Raw genomic sequence first — 22,314 nt, forward strand, 5'->3', positions numbered from 1 at the left:
AGTTTGTTACTGTGGTCAAGTGAATAAAGCGTGATACGTCATTTTTTCATTTAATTTGTTATCAGATTAATTAGGATAAATTACCAAACTTCCGTTGTTAATGACAGGACCATAATTTGCACTGTTAAGTGAAATGCACAAAATCGGATGGATTCTTGTTATAGAAACGCACCTGTCCAAGGCAGAAATTGACTTCATCTTCTCATACTAATATTTTATGACTCTGTTTACAATAGCCACTGCTATGATTCTACAGAACATCTGCTAAGTCAAGTCTTTATTAGGGAATGGTGTAAACAAACAATGACGATTGATAGCCGAAACTTACTAGCCTATCGGACTATTAACATCATGAAAGTTACTAGTCCGACAGGAAATCTGCTAGCCTCGGGATAGCTAACTACCGCTAATTTCGAGCCCTGAGGTAGGTAGGTATTTTTAGTCTTTGGATGGGTAGATAGGGATTTTTAGTCTGTGGACGGGTAGGTAGGGATTTTTAGTCTGTGGACGGGTAGGTAGGGATTTTTAGTCTGTGGATGGGTAGGTAGGGATTTTTAGTCTGGATGGGTAGGTAGGGATTTTTAGTCTGTGGATGTGTAGGTAGGGCTTTTTAGTCTGTGGATGGGTAGATAGGGATTTTTAGTCTTTGGATGGGTAGGTAGGGATTTTTAGTCTGTGGATGGGTAGATAGGGATTTTTAGTCTTTGGATGGGTAGGTAGGGATTTTTAGTCTGTGGATGGGTAGAAAGGGATTTTTAGTCTGTGGATGGGTAGATAGGGATTTTTAGTCTGTGGACAGTCTTCTCATGTTCCTGAAATGCAGCTTTGCAGATGAACACCTTGGCTAATGTAAATTCTGCAACATTGTAGTTTAGGTTTCTCAGTCATTTGTTGATTTTGTGAACACGCATGCACTTCTGTTTTTAGGCAAAATAAATCAGTTTGTTTGTTTCGTATTTTCTGTATCTGGATGAAGCTTTGGGGTTCCAAGTTCATGGTGTGGGCTTAACATAGCCAAGCCATCAATTTGAAAATGGGAATAGTTACAGTTGTGTTTTACCTGTAGATGCAGATTGAAAGGTTTACAAATTTAAAACGTGTGACAAAAATTAATCTTTTTAATAGCAGTAATACATTATCAGCTGTTTTTATTTTGGACTTAACTCTAGTTTCCAGCACCTTGTAGGTTTTTCATAGCAGCCATTGTAAATGATGGATAAAGAAAACCCAAAACCCCCAGGAAGAACCACCGACCCATGGAAAGCTACTGGCAAGCTTTCTCACATACCAACTTAGGCAGAGTCTGAGACTTAAAACAAATGTAGACAGGAGTGAAAATGTAGTGATTGGTAAAGGCATGCACTTTGGACCACTCAGCCACCTGGGACCCCATTACAGCTGTTATTCCATTGTTGTATCTTTTCCTGATGTTAGTCACCAGTTCAAGGAATTGATTCCTATCTCCATTGGAAGATCTAGAATACAAAAGAAACATATGCCCAGGCTGATACCTTAGTTCACTTCTTACAAATATGAATATTTATTCTTTTTCTTGGAATTTATACACGTCTCTTGACCTATTCATACAGAAGCCCAATCTGTAGAAATGGAAATTTCTTAAGCAGGGGGTGTATCAAAAAGAGATTGAAGTGATGTATGTCAGTCTTGCTTTACAGTTTTTCAGATAACTTTTTAAAGTTATATACCATTTTAAAAAGCATAACATTTTGATTAGAGTGATACTTTTTCATTGAAAATTTTCAGATGTAAACAAATTCATTTGAAACTAAAGTTAAAGAAAAATGCATTGCATGTTTTTATAACTTAACTTTGAATGTATTTTTCTGTCTTCATTATTCCCATATGTAAGAAATTATTGATTACTTTTGACATTTTTGCCACATGTTGACAGTCTGACATGTTACAAAGAAATTCCCTTGGAGACTAGATGCTAAAATTATGTTTGGAGACAAGACAAGGGTTTAAAAACCCTTCTAATAAATGGTGCATTATCTAAATATATCTCTGTTGGAAATATCATTTTTGGTAATTTAGGCATCATTTTAGTGTGCACGGAACTATCACATTATTTGATTTTTCATCTGGTCAGAAAGTACTTTATTTTTACTAGGTCACTGGTATTTTCAGGAATTTCAGCTTTATTAATGTCATGGCAAAGTGGAGACGAGTAGATATTTCTGTAGGTATGTAATATCTTTTCACAAGAAATGCTGCTGACGTTCATTCAAAAGAAGCATTTGAAGTGTCGCCATCAGTTCCCACCAGTTTTCACATAATGAATGTTATTGTAATAAGTTTAAGAAGCACATAATATCAAGACCACATCTGATTTGGTCATAATTTAATTGGGGTCATGACATAATAACCATCAAAATATTTTAACCACTGTCATAGTACAGTGGGTCTCTTCACAGCAGCCCGCAGATTTTCCACTTTCACACTTGGTTTATCACGTGTTTGTTCCACCATGACCATTTCAAGCAAAATTCCGAACTTTATTATCCAGTCCGAGAAATGATCCATATCCAATGGTTTATAATGCAAGGTGGAAAATGTTATGTGATTGGTGCAGTAGGTAGCACATTTATCATTGCTGTCCCTCTAAGTACAGTGGCAGACATCTCTTCCTGTTCCAAGAGAGGAATGTTCCGGCTCTAATTTCCTGTTCCGAGAGGGAGAATGTTCAGTCTCTGATATTAATGGCTATAGATAGCCCTCCATAGCACACTCAAGTTATCTAAGAGTAGAGCCATTTTCACTGATCCTCATATCTCTGATTCGTAGTCCTGTCGAATGGTCACTAAAACCTAGATGGAACGTTAGCATGTTTTGTGGACTTTGTCAAATTCCCCATATGAACCACTGTGCTAAGCTTCTTTCAAGGACGTTATCTTGAAAACTATCTTCCTAGTTTATTGTTTTTATGAGGAGGAGTAAACTTATTTCTTGGTTGGTACAAAAGGATTGTTTATGGTTCAACAGTAATCAAGAGTCTGTTTCTGTTCTTTTTCAAACCTGGATTTCTGGCAAAGAACCAACTGCGTTTGATAGCTCCACTTCTTTTTGAGATCCCCAGTCTGTCGGAGCCTTGCTAGGGGTGATCAGAACAGACTTCTATGCCCAATTTGGGCTTTATCGATCGATTCTAAAAGGAGAAGAAAATGTAGGAGGCATCTTGGTTCTGCTGATATTTCAGCATCCACCATTTCAAGTTGGATTGTCCTAATTATGAAAGGAAATTATCAGTCTTTTACTTGGAGTGACCTCTATTTTATGAGAATTAAGGTCTATGAATTTAGGCTAATGTTACTTCATGGGCCTATCAAACTCAGCCAATTATTGGAGAATTTTAAGAGAGATATTTTTTTACTAGTCACATTTGACTTTCTCCACCATCTACCTTTGGTCTTTGGCAAACCAGCGCAAAGGTATTTTGCCTTGGATGACGAACAGTTGCAGCACAAATGTGACCTACGCTGCTGCCAGCGTACAATAGTAGACACTCCTTTAGTATTGGTGAGTATAACATTTAATAACATGTCACTTTAATTGAAGCTGTCAGCCTCACACTGTACATATCATTTATTACTGCTATTAAAATATAGTTTTTGCCATGGAGGTGGGGTTTAGTGTGAAACTAGTTTTAATGAAGTAATACTTCTCAATATTGGAAGATTCCCTCCTCCCACCCTTTTCTGATTCATAAATAGTCTGGGTTGAAATAAAGAGGACATGTACTGATTATGGGCTGACAGTGTTGGCACCAGGATGGGTTTATGTTCTGTCCAGTTATAGATGTTACCGAACTTTCCATCTAATGGGAGGAAGCAGTTTTCTTGTTTATACAAGGGTAATTCTGTCTCAGAAAAGGTAATTTAGGTATAATGGTGACAGTAACCGGTAAGTGTTAATCATTAAAATTAATTCCCATCCTCCCAAAAACCAAGGACATTTTTGATTGTTTTTCAGGTACATATCTTTGGCTCTGGACTTCTTGAGGACTTGTCAGGACCCAGCTAATAGTAAGGACCTGATGAATCACTTCTTTCTCGGATGTCTTGAAAGTATGTGCTGTTTTATTAAAAAATGTTTCTTAAAATGACAGGATAAGTGTCAGACCTTGACAACCATTACAATTTGACTGTAAATCTTATGAAGATGACTGATGGAATAAAAAATATTGCAGAAATATTGTGGTAAAATCAGGATGCTTGTTTGTCAGCATTTGATTCGAAGATGGGTTTCTTATTAGAATAATGGAGTTGGTCAGGTGGCAAGACTAACTTTCAGACACTTTCAACCACACATATACATGTTGCTTACAGCAGGGTTCCCACACTGCTGGGAAATTGGGAAAGGAGTTGGAAGTTTTTCCCCAACCATGAAAAGTTATCGAAGTTTGCAAATATTGATGAAAGTCAGGGAAACCCAGGAATTTTTTCCCACCACTTGACAGTAGAAATAATTATGTAATTGAGTTGTAACTGAACTAGCTGATCACGAGATAAATTTATTGTGTTCAGACCAGAATATTTGAAAGTTGACATGCATATTATTTGGGTGGTTGCCACAAACATATTTGTATGGTCAGTCCAGATGCTTGATGGATTTTATTCATCTAGTAGACTGGTTAGTTCACAGACAGCTGGACATTGGCATAATTTCTTACATTGAAGGTATTAGCACCAGTCAGGCATCACAGAAATCCAATATGATGATGGCGTAGGGTAGCCATGTACCAGTTGGCTTAATAAACTTAAACTCTGTTACATTGAGTCATACCTGCATGAAATCAATATAAAAATTATTTATTTTCTTAGAAATTACGAGTATTACAGTTGCTATATCCTTATTCTGCTGACAGGTGAAACTACAGCATTGATGCAAATCACCATTTGCATTGCCAGTCACACAAGTCCTCAAATCTCATATAACATCAGAGGTCCAGTAGTCATTGAAAAGAATAACTTGTGTCAAATATTGTATTAAAAAAAGCAATCAAAAACATGAAATGAAAGCTGCATACTATTTGTAATAAAAGGAACATAGAATTTCTATATTATTTATTCCAAGAACAACTACCTGTGTAAGGTTCATGATACAAAGAGCACATGTTAACAATGGTTTTGTCATATCATGTGACTATCACTTTAACATGTGCTCTCTACTTGAAGACTCAGGCTCTGTCCAGATTGCTGCTACAGTTGAGAATTATACAACTTAAAAGTTCTTTCGGGCTTTTACAAAAGGTATGCAGCTTTCATTTATTTAATATTTGTAAATTTTTGTACATTAAAAAGGTGTTGTTAATATCGCGTGAGAGATTTGTGTAGTCATGTGACCACCAATGCAAATGGAGAGTATCAGTAGGGTTTCATCAGTGCTGTAGTTTAGTCTCCTCTTTCAGTGGATTAAATACATAATGATTACAATACTTGCAATTTCTGAGAAAATAAATCATTTTCCTATTGATTTCATGGGGGTACAGCTCGATGTGGCATTGTTTAAGTTTGCTAGGCTGGCTGGTATGTGGCTACCAAATGCTGCACAGTGGTAGCCAATTCCAATTTTCATTAGGCAATTGGCTCTTACCCTACACCCAATAGAAATCTCCAGATATGAAAACGGGGTGGAAATAATGGGAGAAAAACCAGATTAGAAAATGGACTGCCATTCCTTAGTGAAATTTTATTGTAAAATATTGAATCTCTGAGCTGAACTTGGATGCGAATCTATTACACTTTGACATATATCTTGAAGTATTGGTTTCTGATCTTGAATAGGTCACAAGAAAAATTGGAAATCATTGTATTATGCATTAAGAAATGATGGAATCGCCAGTGAATATCAATACTGGTTATGGGGCTGGTTTTTCTCGTTACCAGCTGACACATGTTGATTTTGTAGAAAATTCAATCCTTGTTGATACAGTGGTATATAACTTTGAAGGTCTTTTTGTTAAACTTTAAATTGACGCTTTTGTAATTTAGGTCATGATGGATTTTTAACGAAATTGTCTTGAGGAGATTGGTTTGTTTAAAAATCATGTAAGTTTTGGGTTTTATTGGCACAAATTAATTCAGTGTATAAATATTTTCTCTTCACGATCAGATTCTAACACGTTGCATTTATTGGGGGGTTTTTTTTATACTGCAGTAAAAAATGTTTACTTTGTGCAACATGCATATAGATGTCTTGACTTACAACTGATTATCCTGATTTCTTTAGAATTACAGGTTTGAAATGAAACAAAACTGTGTTAATTATATTATTATTTGCACCCTTCAACATAATGCAGTTCATCAAAGTAAAGTTAGAATTTTTATTCTGTAGAATGGATGACATGACATGCCAATTTAATGAATATACAAGAGTTACCTCCCCTTCAGACCCTCATTTTAGGGCCTGATCGTATATCTGATTCATATGTTTTGGGAGAGTCACAAAATAGAAACCTGTTTTGATTTAAGAAATACATGTTTTATAAGCTAAAATGTTCTTTATTTCCATTCAGTAATGGTCATGTGTAAATCTGGAAAAAATAATTTCATCCTGGAAATGTCCTGGAAAGTGTCATTAAAAAGCATAGGAACCATGTTATAGAATTTTCTAAATATGGTGTCCAAAAACAATTCCTTTAAAAACAAAACGAACAGCAAAAATTTGAAGAGTTTAAATAGCAAAGAGACTATTTTTGGGGGGAAAAGCAGGAAGGACAACAACTGTGTTTAATGTTCGCCATGTGTTGATTTGAGTATGTGGGAGAGATGGTTGCCATTGCCAAGTGAAATTAAGAGAAGTAGGGGATTACATCAAGGTGAGATATAGCAATAGGCCATTGAGCTGCATATGGTTTAGAACGGCATCTTGTGAAAAAGTACTGAGGTAATTAAAGTCTATTTACTTCACAAACTCATTAGTTCAGCATGTTTACTGTCACTGCATCAGTCTCCAGTTATACTTCTGAACTTCTAACATGCATGTCTTCCAGCTTGACAATAGCATACTTGGTATTTTATTACACGTTACGGAAAAATATAGACCTCCTTACTGAGATAGTCTTGTTAAGGTTGTCAGGTTTGGAACTTGGATATCTTTAGATGCAGCTTGTCTTTTCTCCGGGTTTGATGTCAGATAATTTGTAAATTAGAGATGTATGCATTAGTAATTTTTTATTTCAGCTTTTTTTCCTGTCAACATTCCAAAATTGAAGACATTAAGTGGATGGTATTCCATTAGCCTTTCAATGTAAATTGGTACAGAAAGGAACAAATAACTTTCACTGGTTTTTTGCATATCTGAAACTCCAGATAGACAGCTCTGGGCTGTGTTCAGTATGGCAGGTGTGAAGTAGGAATTGGAATATGCAGTAAAACATGTTGGGATTTGTGTTTGTAAACTGTTGCATTTGTTTTGTTTATTTGTTAACGTACCAGAGTAAAGTTAAAAATCAGAAAACTTCACCAATATGCCAAATTGGTGAGCATTTGGCATTCATGTTAAGTATTTGTATTCAGTAGAGCCAGACTATCTTCCATGATAACAGTGCATGAATGACGCTGTCATTACTAAGTGCAACCCTTGTGTGCATTAACCAAATGAGCACAAAAATAAGAGTTACCTCCCCTTCAGATCCACTGTTATAGTATTGTAGATGGTTATCATTATTAACAGAAAAGTATATAATTCATGGTAATCATCATTGAAATATTTAATGTAACATTAAAGGCAAGAAGATGGGACAGCTGCTGCAGTTTCATCTGATGGACATGGAAGAGTCACTGCTGGTGGAGTTCCTGCTGAATAGTACAAACCCACATGCACAGAACCTGCTTGTTATGCACTACCTTCAGAGAGGCAAAATTGTCCAGGCCATACAGCTCAATGAAAAACTCAAGGAGGCTGATCTTGTAAGTTTACCGATATAATGGTTAATCACTAATTTCCCTAATCCAGTTCTTGGCCGTGACCCTAATTTTTTTATATCTGAGCCTCACAACCCAGTTTCGAGATTTTGGGTAATTTTTGCCATCCCATCCCCAAAAAATCCTGTTGACCCTCTAGAATGTCCTTACAACCTGGTAGTTGGGAACCACTGCCCTCAGAAACTGTGATGAATAGTTGGGTAAATCCAGTGCAGGCATTTATATAAATCATTGCAATTTTGCAGCTTGGCTACTTTAGTTATTCGTATTATAACATGGGTATTTATTTCACAAATTATTGTTGAGCCAGCCTTGGTGGAAGTACAGCATAGTGATTACTTTGATGTATTTGCACATGTCTGTTAGTATGTATATCAAAACAATCAGTTAAGCTCAGTTTTTTATATACTTTCAAACTAAATAACAGGTGTGCTCAAGTCTCTTGTTTTAAGAAGGATTAATTTGTAACCAGGTTAGTGATTAATACCTGACCCATCAGACTGCTCTCCAAAGTGAATTAAAGCCTCCCCCAGTTTGGTTTGTGATTGTTATAACTGTTCATAATTTTGATGAAGGGGCAAACCACACTCGATCTATCCTTATTAGTGCAACTAGTTTATGATAGTCATCATCAGACTGCAGATTGACACTTACTTTAATATTGCAATTCTTGTTTGAATTTTTGCCCATGTTGACTTTTAGCTTAATTTTCCATGATATAATATTGTGAATGCAACTACTAAAGTTTTTGATGGATCACTGTGAAAATTGATGCATATATTGACTAATGCCATTACTTTGGAGTACGTTTTTATAATTACTGCCCTTTTTGGCTGGCAGCTGGATGTAGTATATCACAGAATATGGGGAATGCAATTCGTCTCCCAGATTTTATTGGGTTACCTTGATTATCATTTCAAGTTACACAGTTATCATTTTAATATAGACATGTGAACAATATCACTTTGTTCCTGTAATTTTTAGCTCTTCTGGTCATAGACTATAAACTGCTTAGAATATCTGCCTCAGATGTGGTAGGACATGGGTTCAAACCATTGTTGAGTTATAACAAAGACTCATAAAAATGGAACTAGCAGCTGCCTCGCTTGGCACATAGCATTATGGGGTTAGTGTTAGGACTGGTCGGCCTGGTGTCAGGATAACGTGACAGGGTGAGACATCATGGGTCTGCGGCATGATACACCAGTGCTAGACATTGCTATAAACTGCCACACTGCAGACACCATAGCGATACAACTGAATAATTGTTAAAAATCCAAATCACAGATGCATAGACTAGAAGATGTTATGGGATGACCTGTTTTTCATCATTTATCCACTCACCTAAACATGGTTGAAGTTTATTGATTTTAGGGCAAGACAAGGCTCAGAAGAAGAAAAAAATTGTTTTCCAGAATAACTATGTTTCTAGAGTAAGTTCCATGACTGGACTTGTTGTATGGCTTGCACTAAACGGATTTTGAGTCTAATAGCCAGGTGTCATGACCATGGCTAGTTTAATAAGAAAATAGTGGTTTCTGCACAGTTACTTTACTTTAAGACTGCATACCAAGGGACCAGGACACAGAGACTCATTCATTAATAATCTCCTATGTCAACCATGCCCTACAGTTGCCTTCATAGAAAACAAATAATCAGAGGGCAGGCATATAATGTGTTATTTATGGTACTTGTGCTTGACTGTAGACTCCATAACCCCTAGAGGGGCCCCGAGTGGCCGAGTGGTCTAAAGCGTTCGCCGTTACGGATCACTGCCATCTCACCTCTGTCTGCGCCGGTTCGAGTCTCAGATTCAGCCAATGTAGATATGTGAGAAAGCATGCCAGTAGCTTCTCGTGGGTCGGTGGTTCTTTCCGGGGTTTTCCCGGGTTCTTCCTCCACCATTAATACTGGCCGCCATATATGGCCTATCGTGTGCTGAAAAATGGCGTTAAACCCCACAACAACAACAACCATAACCCCTAGCCCCATGGAAGGATGGCATGCAGGAGAGATGGGGTATATTCCTATGAGCAAACAGCTCAATCTTTCTCAAGACTACTTTTCTGTAAAAACCGCTGTGGACTAGATATATCATAACTTTTCATATAGATTTTAGCTGAAGTCCAACTCTATGTCTAAAAGTTTTCTTTATATTTATGCAAAGCCTGCTCTGTAGCTTGCTGTTTTATCTTTAAGTTGAACACTGAAAGTGAGGCCAGGGAGAGGGCACGGACAAGGAATCTGATTGTTGAGGCTTATGCATCTAGATTGCCTCCAGTGTTGAAAAAATTAATTCTTGACCAGCAGCACACCACCAAAGTTAGGAAGCCACAGAGATATGAGGGTAAGTTTGTTAGCTTGCAAAATAGCGTCAGTATGCTGATGAAACATTTGGCAAAAATATTCTTAAAGTACCATATATACTGACAAGTCATTTTGACTATGATTTATTACCCACCCACCCCACTTTAGGGCTGCAGAAAAGAATTTATCTGTGAACCTCTTGTAAGTTGAGGTGTTTTTGCAAGTCAGATCTGTCTGCAAGGGGTGACATGTACTCCACAAGTTGGAGTTGCACTTTAAAAAAAAACCCAAGTAAAATGGGAAGATGGATAGACCGATAGGACAAATAAAGACAAAATCAATGTACAATAAATACATTTTTATTATTAGTTGAATATGTATAAGTAAATTGACAACCCATGCTTTGAATTATATGTTGTATACGGGTATAACAATCATGATTCAGATTGATACGATTCATAATATAATAATTCCAAAAGTGTTATAATAAAGTCCACATTTTTGTGATTCATGGTATCATGTAAATGTCACTCATCTGGTTCAAAGTCCAAGAATTCATCATCATCATCGGAGTTACCAGATAAAGTTCTGAATTCCTCATCTGGTCGTCATAAACAACGTCCTCCTCTGATTCCTCCTCCTGATTCATCAACCAGTTCTGATTCCTTGTCATGTCGTTTGTTGTCCCTTCAGTGTTGGTCTGAAAGATTATGTCATCTTCCTTCCCATCCATTGTATAGTTACCAAGTGTCCAGTTTTTTCCATGTTTGTCTTGTATTTTGGACCTGAATACTGGTGTATGTTTTTTTAAAATTAAATAATTAAATATAAAGTTTCCTTTCAATTTTTTGTTTAGAATGGGCACCTGGTTCCATGTGTCACATGTATATAGGGATATAGAGTTTTAAAATATGATTGGTTCATTCAAGATCGAGGCTACCTTGCCATTCTTTAACTACCATATTTGATTGCACAAACAAGTTGCCGATCACTGTATCTCATTGTAATATTCAGCTTCTAATCATGTTGAAAAGCAAAGTAGAAGATTCAGAATTTTCTACAGCAAAGAAAGGAACACAGAACTATAAGGAGTTAATGCTGTCTTGTTTTGGTTTGTGAGACCATCTAGTACAGGAGTAAACTTTGCGTTTTGCTTATTGTCTAATTGTGATTTTGCTTATGGGCATGGAGGTGCCCATGAAAAAAACAAACAGCATGAAAAAGCTAATAAACATCAGCTTGCAGCTTCATCATCAGCAACACAGACTGAACTTAAATACTTGTAAATACCAGAGAGAACCTTGATGTTATTCGATCGGAGGTTCATTTTGCTAAATTTCTTTTAGAAATGAACTGTCATCTTTCAGTTGCTAGTGCTGCTGGCAATTTATTCTGCACACTTTTTCCAAAAGGTAAAATCGCAGAGGATTACTTTGTGCTAGAATGAGTGATTTGGTGTGTGATATGGATTTTTTGTGTTGCTTTAAGTCTTTGGTATGACACAGCTTTGGTATGACTCCCGCATGTGAGACGGATGCTCTAACCACTATTCCACCGGAGTGGTTCGTGCTAGAATGAAAACAGCTCAGTAAAACAAAATGGCACAGAATTCAGACCAAGTATAGATCACTCCAGTGGTCTAGTGGTTAGAGCGGCCGCTTCAGAAGCAGGAGGTTGTGGGTTCAAACCCTTGGCTGAGTCATACTGAAGACTTACAAAAATGGTACTAACAGCTGCCTCACTAGGCACTCAGCATTAAGAGGTTAGTGTTAGGACTGGTCGGCCTAGTGTCAGGATAATGTGACAGGGTGGGACATCATGCTACATGTCTGCGGCAGGATGCCCCAGTGCTAGACATCACTATAAACTGTCACACTGCAGACATTGTAGCGATATGACTGAAATTTTTTTAAAGCTAAGCTAAAAATCCTAATTACACACACACATGCAGATCATCAATAAAAGATGTTATAACGGTAAAGGCTCCTATAAACAGCCTATATCTGAGGGTGAGTGTGTTACATTCTTGCACTTTTGGTATGGGCACCCGAATGGAACAGGGTACTCATTCAGAAGATACAAGAGTGCAAGAAATGCATCTTTGACAATAAATAATTATATAGGTTATTATCTTTCTTTGGTGATGGTTGTAGGTGTTGTAAATAGTTACATATGCATTCAAATTTTAAAAACAAGTATTTGTACCTGAAAATCAGTATTTTTGTCATAAGCAGTCAGTATTTTTGTGCTGTGGGGTTGGTAGCTATGCATTGGAAATACCACATTTCTTAAATGATTTGACCACCATCATATTTGGAATTTTCCTCCCATGTATTACACTGAGATACTAACTATCCTGGATGATTCACATTTCCTGCCTTTGTAAATTTTGTGGGACCATCTACAGTCTACTTGTGCCACTGTTATTGTATATTCGCCTTGAACAGCTTGTTTAGGTAAACATCCAATGGTTGTAGTATGCATGTGGTGACCGGGAATCACAGCTTGGTATGTTTGATGTTGCCATAACTTCACAAAGTGTGCCTGATACACATCACTATAGAACCTACTCATTCCAAAGTGTCCTGTTTTTTTCTGTATATGCCCTGTATTTTGGACCTGAATACAGGTGTATGATTTTTGTTTTAAAAAAAAAGTTTTTTAATTAAAAAAAATAGTAAAAATTTACTTGCAATTTTCAGTTTAGAACGGGCTCTCAGTTCCATTCCGATAGAAATGTATTGCATATATATAGGAATACAGTTCTACAATATGTTTAGTTCATTTGAAATTGAGGCTACCATGCCTGTCTTTATCTGCCATATTGGATTTTGCAAACAGTTATGGCTATCACTGTATCTCATCTTTGTAATATTCAACTTCTGATCATTTGAATAGGAAAGCAGAATATTGAATTTTCTCCAGGAAAGACAAGAAAACAGAACTGGAAGGACAACTGTGCTGTCTTGTTTAGATATGTGAAACCATCTAGTAAAGGAGAAATACATTGTTTTGCAAATTGTGTAATGTGATTTCGCTATTGGGCATGGAGGCGCCCATGAAATACAAGAGCACGAAAAAGCTAATAAACATAAGCTTGCTGCTTTGTCATACACAACTCAGCCTAAACTTTTAACATATAAAAGACCCAGAGATAACATCGATGCAATTCGATCAAAATTCGGTTTACTAAATTTCGTTTAGAAATCAGACATGATTTATTTAAGATTTTAAGGAATATCTGAGCTTTTCTTCTGACTTGAATCATATTTTTCTTGATATAGTCCATTTTTTATATCATCTCCGATCCAGTGTTTTTACAAAATGTCCACTCCCACTCCACAACAACCTGTGTAAATTATTTGTTTCATATATTAGTTAGCACATGACTCTCATAAAGAGTATTCTGATTTTTCAAAGGTTTAAATTCATCCAATGAATTTTCATTTAATGGAAACTGATGGCAATGGAGAGAGTTGTTGAGAGAGACCATGACATGAAAAGTTTAGATAAAAGTTTTAAAAAACGTATTAAAATGGGAATGGCTGGAGCAAAAATTTGACGGAAATTTATTTGGTGAGTTTATGGACTGGCATTTTGTGACCTCGGCAATAAAGATCTGAATTATGGTAATCGTGGTTGGAAGAGTTTGTAACAGCATCTACAAAAGAAGCTCCATACGGAAAAATTGAAGCTCAGAAGGCATCTGGAAAAAGTGCAATTAATTACTGTAAGAAAAAAAAAATTCTTGAATGAGAGCAAAGATGTAGCCCTCTGTCAGAATATGCGCACTGTATGTTGCCAATACAAGCACCAGCTTGAAAGGAAAAAGGCTCTCACTGAGAAGGAAAAGAAACGATTGCACATTGAGGCAAAAAAGTCAGTGGTGACAAAAGGGAAGCCTAAAGAAATCTTTGCCAAAGCTGCAAAAAGAGCTTGACTGGCATATCAACAGGTTGTGTCCGTTGGAGAAAAGACTAGTGAATGCATGGGATTATTTGTGTACAGTTGATGTACTTGGGTGTTTATTTTTTCAGATTTGTTATGAAAAGAGCTAAGTATAATATAATTGCTGCAAAAATTGAGTAATTATTGTGACTTAGTTACGATGTGAACACTGACATGCACATGAAATAACTTCAGCATCAGTAGTATTGGAGAACAAATTCATGTGACTATAAATGTTGTAAAATTATTGAAGTCAAGTTGAACATTTTTGGTAAGTTTATTAGTTTTTCAAATGACTTTGGTTTTTTTGTAATCATAAGTTGCACAAGGAGCAATTTTTTATGAGTGTGAAATGAGTTTTTGGCCACTGGACCCCCGGATCAGGGGCACTGCCCCTCAAATTCCCATTTAGGCAAAACCCCCAAACCACCTTAAAAAAATTTCAGCTTTTTTAATGGAAGACCAAATTCATGTCGAGAAATGGACCTTTCTTACAGTTACTGGTGTTGCTGGCACATTTTTTTGCATATGTCTTCCAGACAGTAAAATTTCAAAGGATTACTTGTGTGAAAAAAAACGAAAACAGTTCAGTAAGAAAATCACACAGAATTCAGATCATCAATGAAAGATGGGACATTGGAATTGATAATGACTGAAAAAGAAAATGAAATGTTGTGTGGAAAAAAAGGCTGATACAAACAGCCTGTGCCTGAGTGCCCAAATGGAACAGGGTGCCCATTCAGAAGGTGCAAGAGTGCAACACATGCATCTTTGACATTAAATAATTAAGGAAGGGACTGTCCTACAGTACGGATAGTTGTAGATGTTACGAAAAGTTATGCATTAATATTTTAAAAATCAGTATTTTTGTCGTAATCTGTCAGTATTTTTGTACCCCAGGGTTGGCAGCTATGTCATTCAAACCAGGTTTGAATAGGGGCTTTTCATTATTAAAATTTTCTTTAGATGCCTGACACTAATCACTAGAACTTTTTCTTGCACCAGTCCTGCATCTATTTTTCCAAGTCACCAGTCACATTCTGCAGCACTTGTGTTTTTCTCTACAAAGTCTATAACCTTTAATTAACTTAAATGTTCCATCATACGCTTTACGTTTTCTTTGTCTCATGTTGGTGGAAATAGCTAATTGTATCAATTTGTGGTGTCTATGATATCTGGCAAAGTACACTGTAATTGACAGAACACTGACTATTCATAAACTTTGACCATTATTTATGTAGAGCTTGGGGTGAGTAAGAGATACTTTGATCATACAGTCTTTGAAATCACATCAAAGGATTGCTGCAACTGAACAGATGTCAGTTGCATGGTATGATCAAAGAGACTCAACGTGGCACTGAACAAGTATCAGGTTCATGGTACACTAGTTGTAGACATTACATAGAAAAAAAAAAAATAGTGCTGCAGATTGTCCAGTGGGAAAGCAAAACTGTACTGCTTTTACATGCAAAATGATTAAGGTACTATTTATGTAATTAGCAACTCTATCAGAACACTAGGGTAATTGCCCATGCTAATACAGAAATTAAAAATTAAATTAAAAAACTTGGTATGAGCGAGTTTTAAAAGTGTTTGAACCTAAAAATACCATGGCATTCTAGTTATTTTGACTTTTCCTTAGTTTATAATTGGCAGATTTTTCTTTTGTTTTCCACTAGCAGTCAAAGTCAGTTACCATACGCATTTAAACACCTGATACTGGCTTGGGTAAGACCAAATATTATATGTTTAATTCCCGTGTACTCTCTAGATAATATTAGCACAATTACTGCACCTTAATTAATGTTTCCTAACTTTAAAGCAAACTAAAACTGAGTTTTGACAGTATTACAATTATTTTCAAAGCATTGTTTCTGAAACATATTATTGTATTTTTATTACCTATATCGATTAGTTAAGAAAAAGTGTCCCAACATTTATAGGTGATATAAAGTTACTTTTGAAAATAATTGTCATCCCAAGTCATTTTGATAAGGTCAGATTTTAAAATACTTTGTTATGTCTCGAATAAAAGATGACCCCTAATCTGCATTAATAATTTTTTTTGGTAAAAAAGGGCCAATTTTAAATAAGCCATTATTCATGGCACAGTATGTCATCATCCAAGTTTTACAGAACAGGCCACTAATTGGGAAATACATGCATTTTGTTACTGTCAGTCTAGACCCATTCCTTTAGCTATGTTATTACTCATTAAACATTCTAATTAGGTTTTTAGATTGTTGTATGTCCAGATGATGTGTATGGGTTTCAGGATGTTCATATGCAGATATGTGTGTCAGTATACATGGATAAATTTTTAATACTAGGATTTGTATCCCCACTGATCTGAATGCATACATCAAAATACTTTGCAATGGGTGAAATCTGGTGGTTACATCATTTTGCCATCTAACATGTCACTTTTATAGCTATTTAACTAGAACACTTATTTTCCAGCAATGGAGAATTGTTTAAGTTGGTTGTTTATTAGAAATCTTCTTTAGTTTCACAGAGCATGTGATGCAGTCTGAGGCTGTTCCATTAAAATGCTTGAGGCCTAGAGAATGCACTTTTAATGTGGAATAATCATCCATAGATGCAGTTTACAATTTTGTATCAGTTTCATATGAACTCTGAGTAATCAGAGTACCCTTATCCTGGCATTTATTTTTCAAAACATGCCTTCCTTGGGTACCATGTATGTTTTAAATGGAACAGTCCTGGCATTTATTTTTCAAAACCTGCCTTCCTTGGGTACCATGTATGTTTTAAACGGAACAGTCCTGGCATTTATTTTTCAAAACCTGCCTTCCTTGGGTACCATGTATGTTTTAAATAGAGCTGTCCTGGGATTTATTTTTCATAACCTGCCTGCTTTGGGTACCATGTATGTTTTAAATGGAACAGTCCTGGCATTTATTTTTCAAAACATGCCTTCCTTGGGTACCCTGTATGTTTTAAATGGAACAGTCCTGGCATTTACTTTTCAAAACATGCCTTCCTTGGGTACAATGTATGTTTTAAATGGAACAGTCCTGAGCTGTTAACATTATGCTGCATTAGTTGTGATGTGATAATTAGGCAAATAATAAAAATTAAATAAAAATAAATAAAAACAATTTCAATACCATGCAGTTCAGAGGCCAACTCCTCTGTCAACCAAGGTGACCAAGTCTACTTCTCAGGTGATCTCACAGGCAACCTACATCCAGATGGTCATGGACTCGGTAGATGATGATGATGATGATGACGAGATTGAAGACAGACAGGGGTAAACATTTTACAACATTTATTATAGTCACTTATGCCATGATTTAAGCTGGTTATGGCCCTTGTTTTTATGTAAGAAGGCATATAGTTTTACATATGTCCATCCATCCATTGTGTCCTTTCCAGTTTCGTCAATCTGTTTGTCAAATTTTGGGGGTTTTGTTGGAGAATCTTTGAAGAACATCGTGAATTTAATTTGATATGTGGCTTTACAGGGATAGAAATTTTTTCAGTGTTCATGGTTGTCCCTGCCAGGCCAATTTTTGTCATTGCCTTCTAAATGACAATGACATCATTTGTCTCTAGGCTTGCTGTAATCAAAATTATTAAACAACTTTTGTTATATTTAGCTAATTGCTCACAATACTTGTAACTCACCGTCTGTTCTGCTAACGGAAAAGTACCATATAAGTTTATGTGTTTATTTAATTGACTTTAAGATCAGCTAATTAAAGAAAAATGAACAATTTTCTTTTTAATGCCATCTTGTTGTCTGTGAGCTTTGTACAAGGTGCCCCCCCCCCCCAGCCCCGTTTCATGTTTATCTGAATTTTCATTGTTATGGTTATCATCAGTCTAATGCTGTTATTAATCCAGTATCTAAACTTTCGTTTAGCCATGACCCATTCAAACAGCAGATTGTTATTGGTTTCATTTATAAAACATGCCATATTCATTTTGTTAAAGTTAGTCCTGAGGTGCAACTGTCACATGGTCTACAACAAGTGCCCATTTCTTCAACAGACCAGTCAGGAAAAGTAATACTAGATCATGAAGTATGTTAAGTTAAAGAGGAAAGACAATGCTGCAGTTTGTTGGTGTGTTGTTAAAAGACAAAAATTCACTCACCTGCTGTTTTTAGGGTTCACCCTGTGGTGATGTTGCTATTGGCAGCAATTGATCAGATAGTAAGTAGCTGACGTGAGGATTATGGAACCTCTTATCAATAGCAATCCCTCAAATAAGGAATGATATTGAGATAAGTAAGGCATCCTTCTGTAGGAACCCCAAGGGACAATTTAATAATTGCATGTGTTTCTGGAAATATATCAACTCTATTATAATTTATGACATAATCATTTTAAAATATTAGTTGTAGTTGCCCAAGTGGACTTTCACTTTGGGAGAATTTTTTTTTTGCCCAGCATTAATTATTAATTGTGCCTGACTCCCAGGCAGTGGATGTTTCTAGCCCCAGCTTTATATTTAGAACTAGGTCTGGTTTGATTTTCGTTTTTTTTTTTTGTTTTGTTTCTGACAAAATATGAGTTATGAATCCTGTTTAACTGCAAAGTTTGGCCATGCATATTGAACCATAATTCTTCAATTGTCCCAGACCCTTACAACAAAATGTCAGTGTCATCTACATTTCACATTTCACTGGGGACCCTAGGTGGCCAAGTGCTCTACCATCTAATCTCTTTGCATGTGTTTGAGTCTCAGGCTTGACCTTTGTGGCTTGCCGGTAGCTTCCTTTGGGTAGATAGTTCTTGCCTGGGTTCTTCTTCCACCAGCTATACTGGCTGCCATATATAGCATACTGTGTGCTGACATAATGTTAAACCCACCACAATAATGAAAACAACTGGCTTAGGTTAGCCTCATGACCAGATAAGTTTTATTTTGTTTTTATTTATTTTGTGTACTTTGTATATATGCTGTTATACCTAGATTCATAAACGTCGGTAAGCAAATACAAATACGCCCATCACGAATGTAGCTCACTTAACCTTTGTCTTGTGATTCACTGACTTGAGTGGGCCACAAGTGGCCAAGTGGTCTAAAGTGCTCACCATTACGGATCATTGTCATCTCACTTCTGTCTGCATGGATTCAAGTCTTAGGTTCGGCCAGTGGGTATGTGAGAAAGCTTGCCAGTAGCTTCTCATGGGTTGGTGTTTCTTTTGGGGGTTTTCCCAGGTTCTTCCTCCACCATTTGTACTGGCTGCCATGTATAGCCTATCTTGTGCTGAAAAATGGCATTAAACAACAACAACACTGACTTGAGTTAAATTTTGTTTCAAGTTTGTTTTGCAAGCTCTACTTGAGTCATTAAACTAGATGAAAATCTATTTTTTGGCATCCTTTATATACCTAGAATCATGAACTTGGTGAGGAATGCATCTTCATGAGTACTACAGCCTCGTCACAGAAGTGGATTACTATGATCCTTAATTTACAATCCCCTGACTTTGATACATTTTTTGTTTTAACTGTTCTTGCTTGAATCAAGCTAGATGATTGTTTACGTGTCTTTTAATACCACATCCATACAGAAAAGGTCACCATGACCCACATTTCTCATTTCAGTATCTTGGGTTAAGATTTTGATTTATCTGACGACCACAAAGGGTCTTTTGCATGATTTATGCATACTGTCCTACTTAGATGGGATGAAACTTAAGTAATACATCTTTATTGCAAAATTAGGTCTCTATATTTCGTGCTTCATTGCCTGTTGAATTTTAGTACATAAAGTTCATTTATTTTGTGCTTTTTATGTTCCAGTCATGAAATTGGATCTTTGTAAGTACTACACCCTTACAACCAAAAGTCACAGTGGCCTAAATTTTATAATTTACTGATATGGGTACTTGTGTTAAGCCGATGATTATATAGATTATTCCATGCCTTATACTTCCTAGAAAACTCATAAGGCCCAAATCTGACCCTTGCAGTTGGAAGTTGTTGTTGTAGGGTTTAATGCCATTTTTAGTACACGATAGGCTATACATGGCGGCCAGTATTAATGGTGGAGGAAGAACCAGGGAAAAACCCGGAAAGAACCACCGACCCACGAGAAGCTACTGACAAGCTTTCTCACATACCCACATTGCATTTGGAAGTAGAATGGTGTTTATTCAGTGGTAAATGTTCTATAATGACTGTATTTTATATTGTGATAGGCTACCTTCAGCAGGTTAGGTGTGTAATGTACATGTGGGATGCTGCCATGGGCATACAAGTGCACAAATCATGCAAACGTTTTGCACATTTGAAAAGTAGTGATGCATGATAACTCCCACAAATCAAATTCAAGTCATGCTTATAAAAATGCATTCTATGTAGTATTACATGTTTATTTAATTGTGTTTAAATATGAACTTTTAAACAATCAATAGGATAATTATTGATCAAAATATCTCCATCCATTCAGATGTATGCAGGTTGGATCCTTGGGAATTCCAGATTATTTATAATAGAAAAATCTGTACTACTGGGGTTTGGCAATTAATACTGTTTCCAACCATGAAATCCAGGAAAGTTGGTACCCCAAGAGAAATTCAGTTCTTGTAATAGGAAGTTAGTGTTTATTATTTTTTGAGAAGTATAAGATGATACATACTGCATCTTTTTATTTACAGGTTTATTTATTAATGAAATAATTTTTTGTTTAATTTTTTCCCTAGATATGAAGACACAAAGACTGATTCAACCTACATTCCATTCATTTCTCATATGGCAACACCTTCCAGACAGCATCTGCAGCAGAGGTATGGAAGAAAGAGAGAAAAAACTGACACTAATTTTCCCATTTTTCTAAGGTCTTGGTTTTTTTAAAAAAAAAAATTCTTAGGATTGTGATAGAAGCACATGGTTTTACTGAAACTATATTTTCTTATAATGAAAAAACGCATTTCACTTACTGTATATACTCGCTTATAAGCCCATTAGCACGTAAGCCCCCCCCCACTGAACAGGTATAAACACTTAAGAAGTGCATGACCCGCATATAAGCCAACCCACAGCTCTGAGACATCACAAGATGCATGCAGTCAGTGCACCAGTAGTTATGTTGTTTTTTTGTTTTTTTTGCCTTGAAATTATAAATGCCTAACTCATTTAAAATCGATCCTAGTATGACAACACAACAAACAAAAATACGGTGTGATTCAACGCTCGCAATTAGTCTAATTTTTGTAGACCTTTGAATATCGTCAGTTATGCCTTTCTGACAGTTACCTTCTAAGTCATCATCAGTTGGTACAAATGGATTTTTCATGGTAAGCATATGAGTTGGAAAAGTCTTGAGCAATCCTGCATCACATACTGCTGAAAAGTTTACATTTTTGCTCACTTAAATGTTCACTAGAACTGTTATAACTTATTCAAGCTATATTCACCAATATCTGGAGATATGCATCTGTAATAAATATTTGTAACAAAGTATGAGAAGGCATCAGTGTTCTTCAATGATGCATTTGAATTGAGCAACAGCCACAATCAACAAAAAATGAAATACAATTATTCACATCTCTCAGGCAGAAGTAGTGTAAAATCATAATCTGCCAAAAGATTTTAACATTTTTAAATTTGCCAAATATTTTTTCAACCATACTGATTCAGTGGACATGTCACCAGAATGGACAGAAACAGACCAGAACAGATCTAACCAGAAGGTTAAAATCGATTTGATACATCTTTTAAGTAGCTAAATTCATATTGGTTTAGTTAACTGTACACCCTTTATTTCCTTCCTTTTGATGAAATTTCTTACTGAAGCTGAGAAAATAATGTTGCACATATCAAAAAAGAGGCACACTTCTACTCATTATTGTTTTTATTATACTTCTCCATTCCAGCCTGTTCTAATGATCTTGTCCTGCCCATACTGTTTGTTTTGTTTATGATATGTATCTAAATTTCTCACTTACTATTCCAACTACTATACAGATGTTCTGTGAATATGCATATCAGTGTGAAATGCAATGGGGAGACTAAACCCAAGATTGAAATCCTCTACATTTCAGGATGTATTCTGCTTGGATTCCATATTTCTGTACAAGAGTTCAGGACTCTCTGTACTAATTTAGTTCCCACTATAAACCTGTGCAAACAC

At 36.1% G+C, this 22,314-nt stretch overlaps 1 protein-coding gene across 1 annotated transcript in view; it reads left to right on the forward strand.

The window, feature by feature from the left end:
• The window catches only part of LOC149781207 (uncharacterized), a 170,457-nt gene that overhangs the window by 94,286 nt on the left and 53,857 nt on the right, over window positions 1-22,314 (forward strand). Inside the window, exons 23-27 of the mRNA XM_089935274.1 lie at window positions 3,991-4,085; window positions 7,750-7,931; window positions 10,146-10,293; window positions 17,340-17,475; window positions 20,885-20,968. Of these exons, the coding sequence (XP_089791400.1) occupies window positions 3,991-4,085; window positions 7,750-7,931; window positions 10,146-10,293; window positions 17,340-17,475; window positions 20,885-20,968 (645 nt within the window). The remainder of the gene's footprint in view (window positions 1-3,990; window positions 4,086-7,749; window positions 7,932-10,145; window positions 10,294-17,339; window positions 17,476-20,884; window positions 20,969-22,314) is intronic.

This window comes from Sinohyriopsis cumingii, chromosome 15 (assembly GCF_028554795.1).
Source record: "Sinohyriopsis cumingii isolate HCF-2022 chromosome 15, ASM2855479v2, whole genome shotgun sequence".
NCBI lineage: Eukaryota > Metazoa > Mollusca > Bivalvia > Unionida > Unionidae > Sinohyriopsis > Sinohyriopsis cumingii.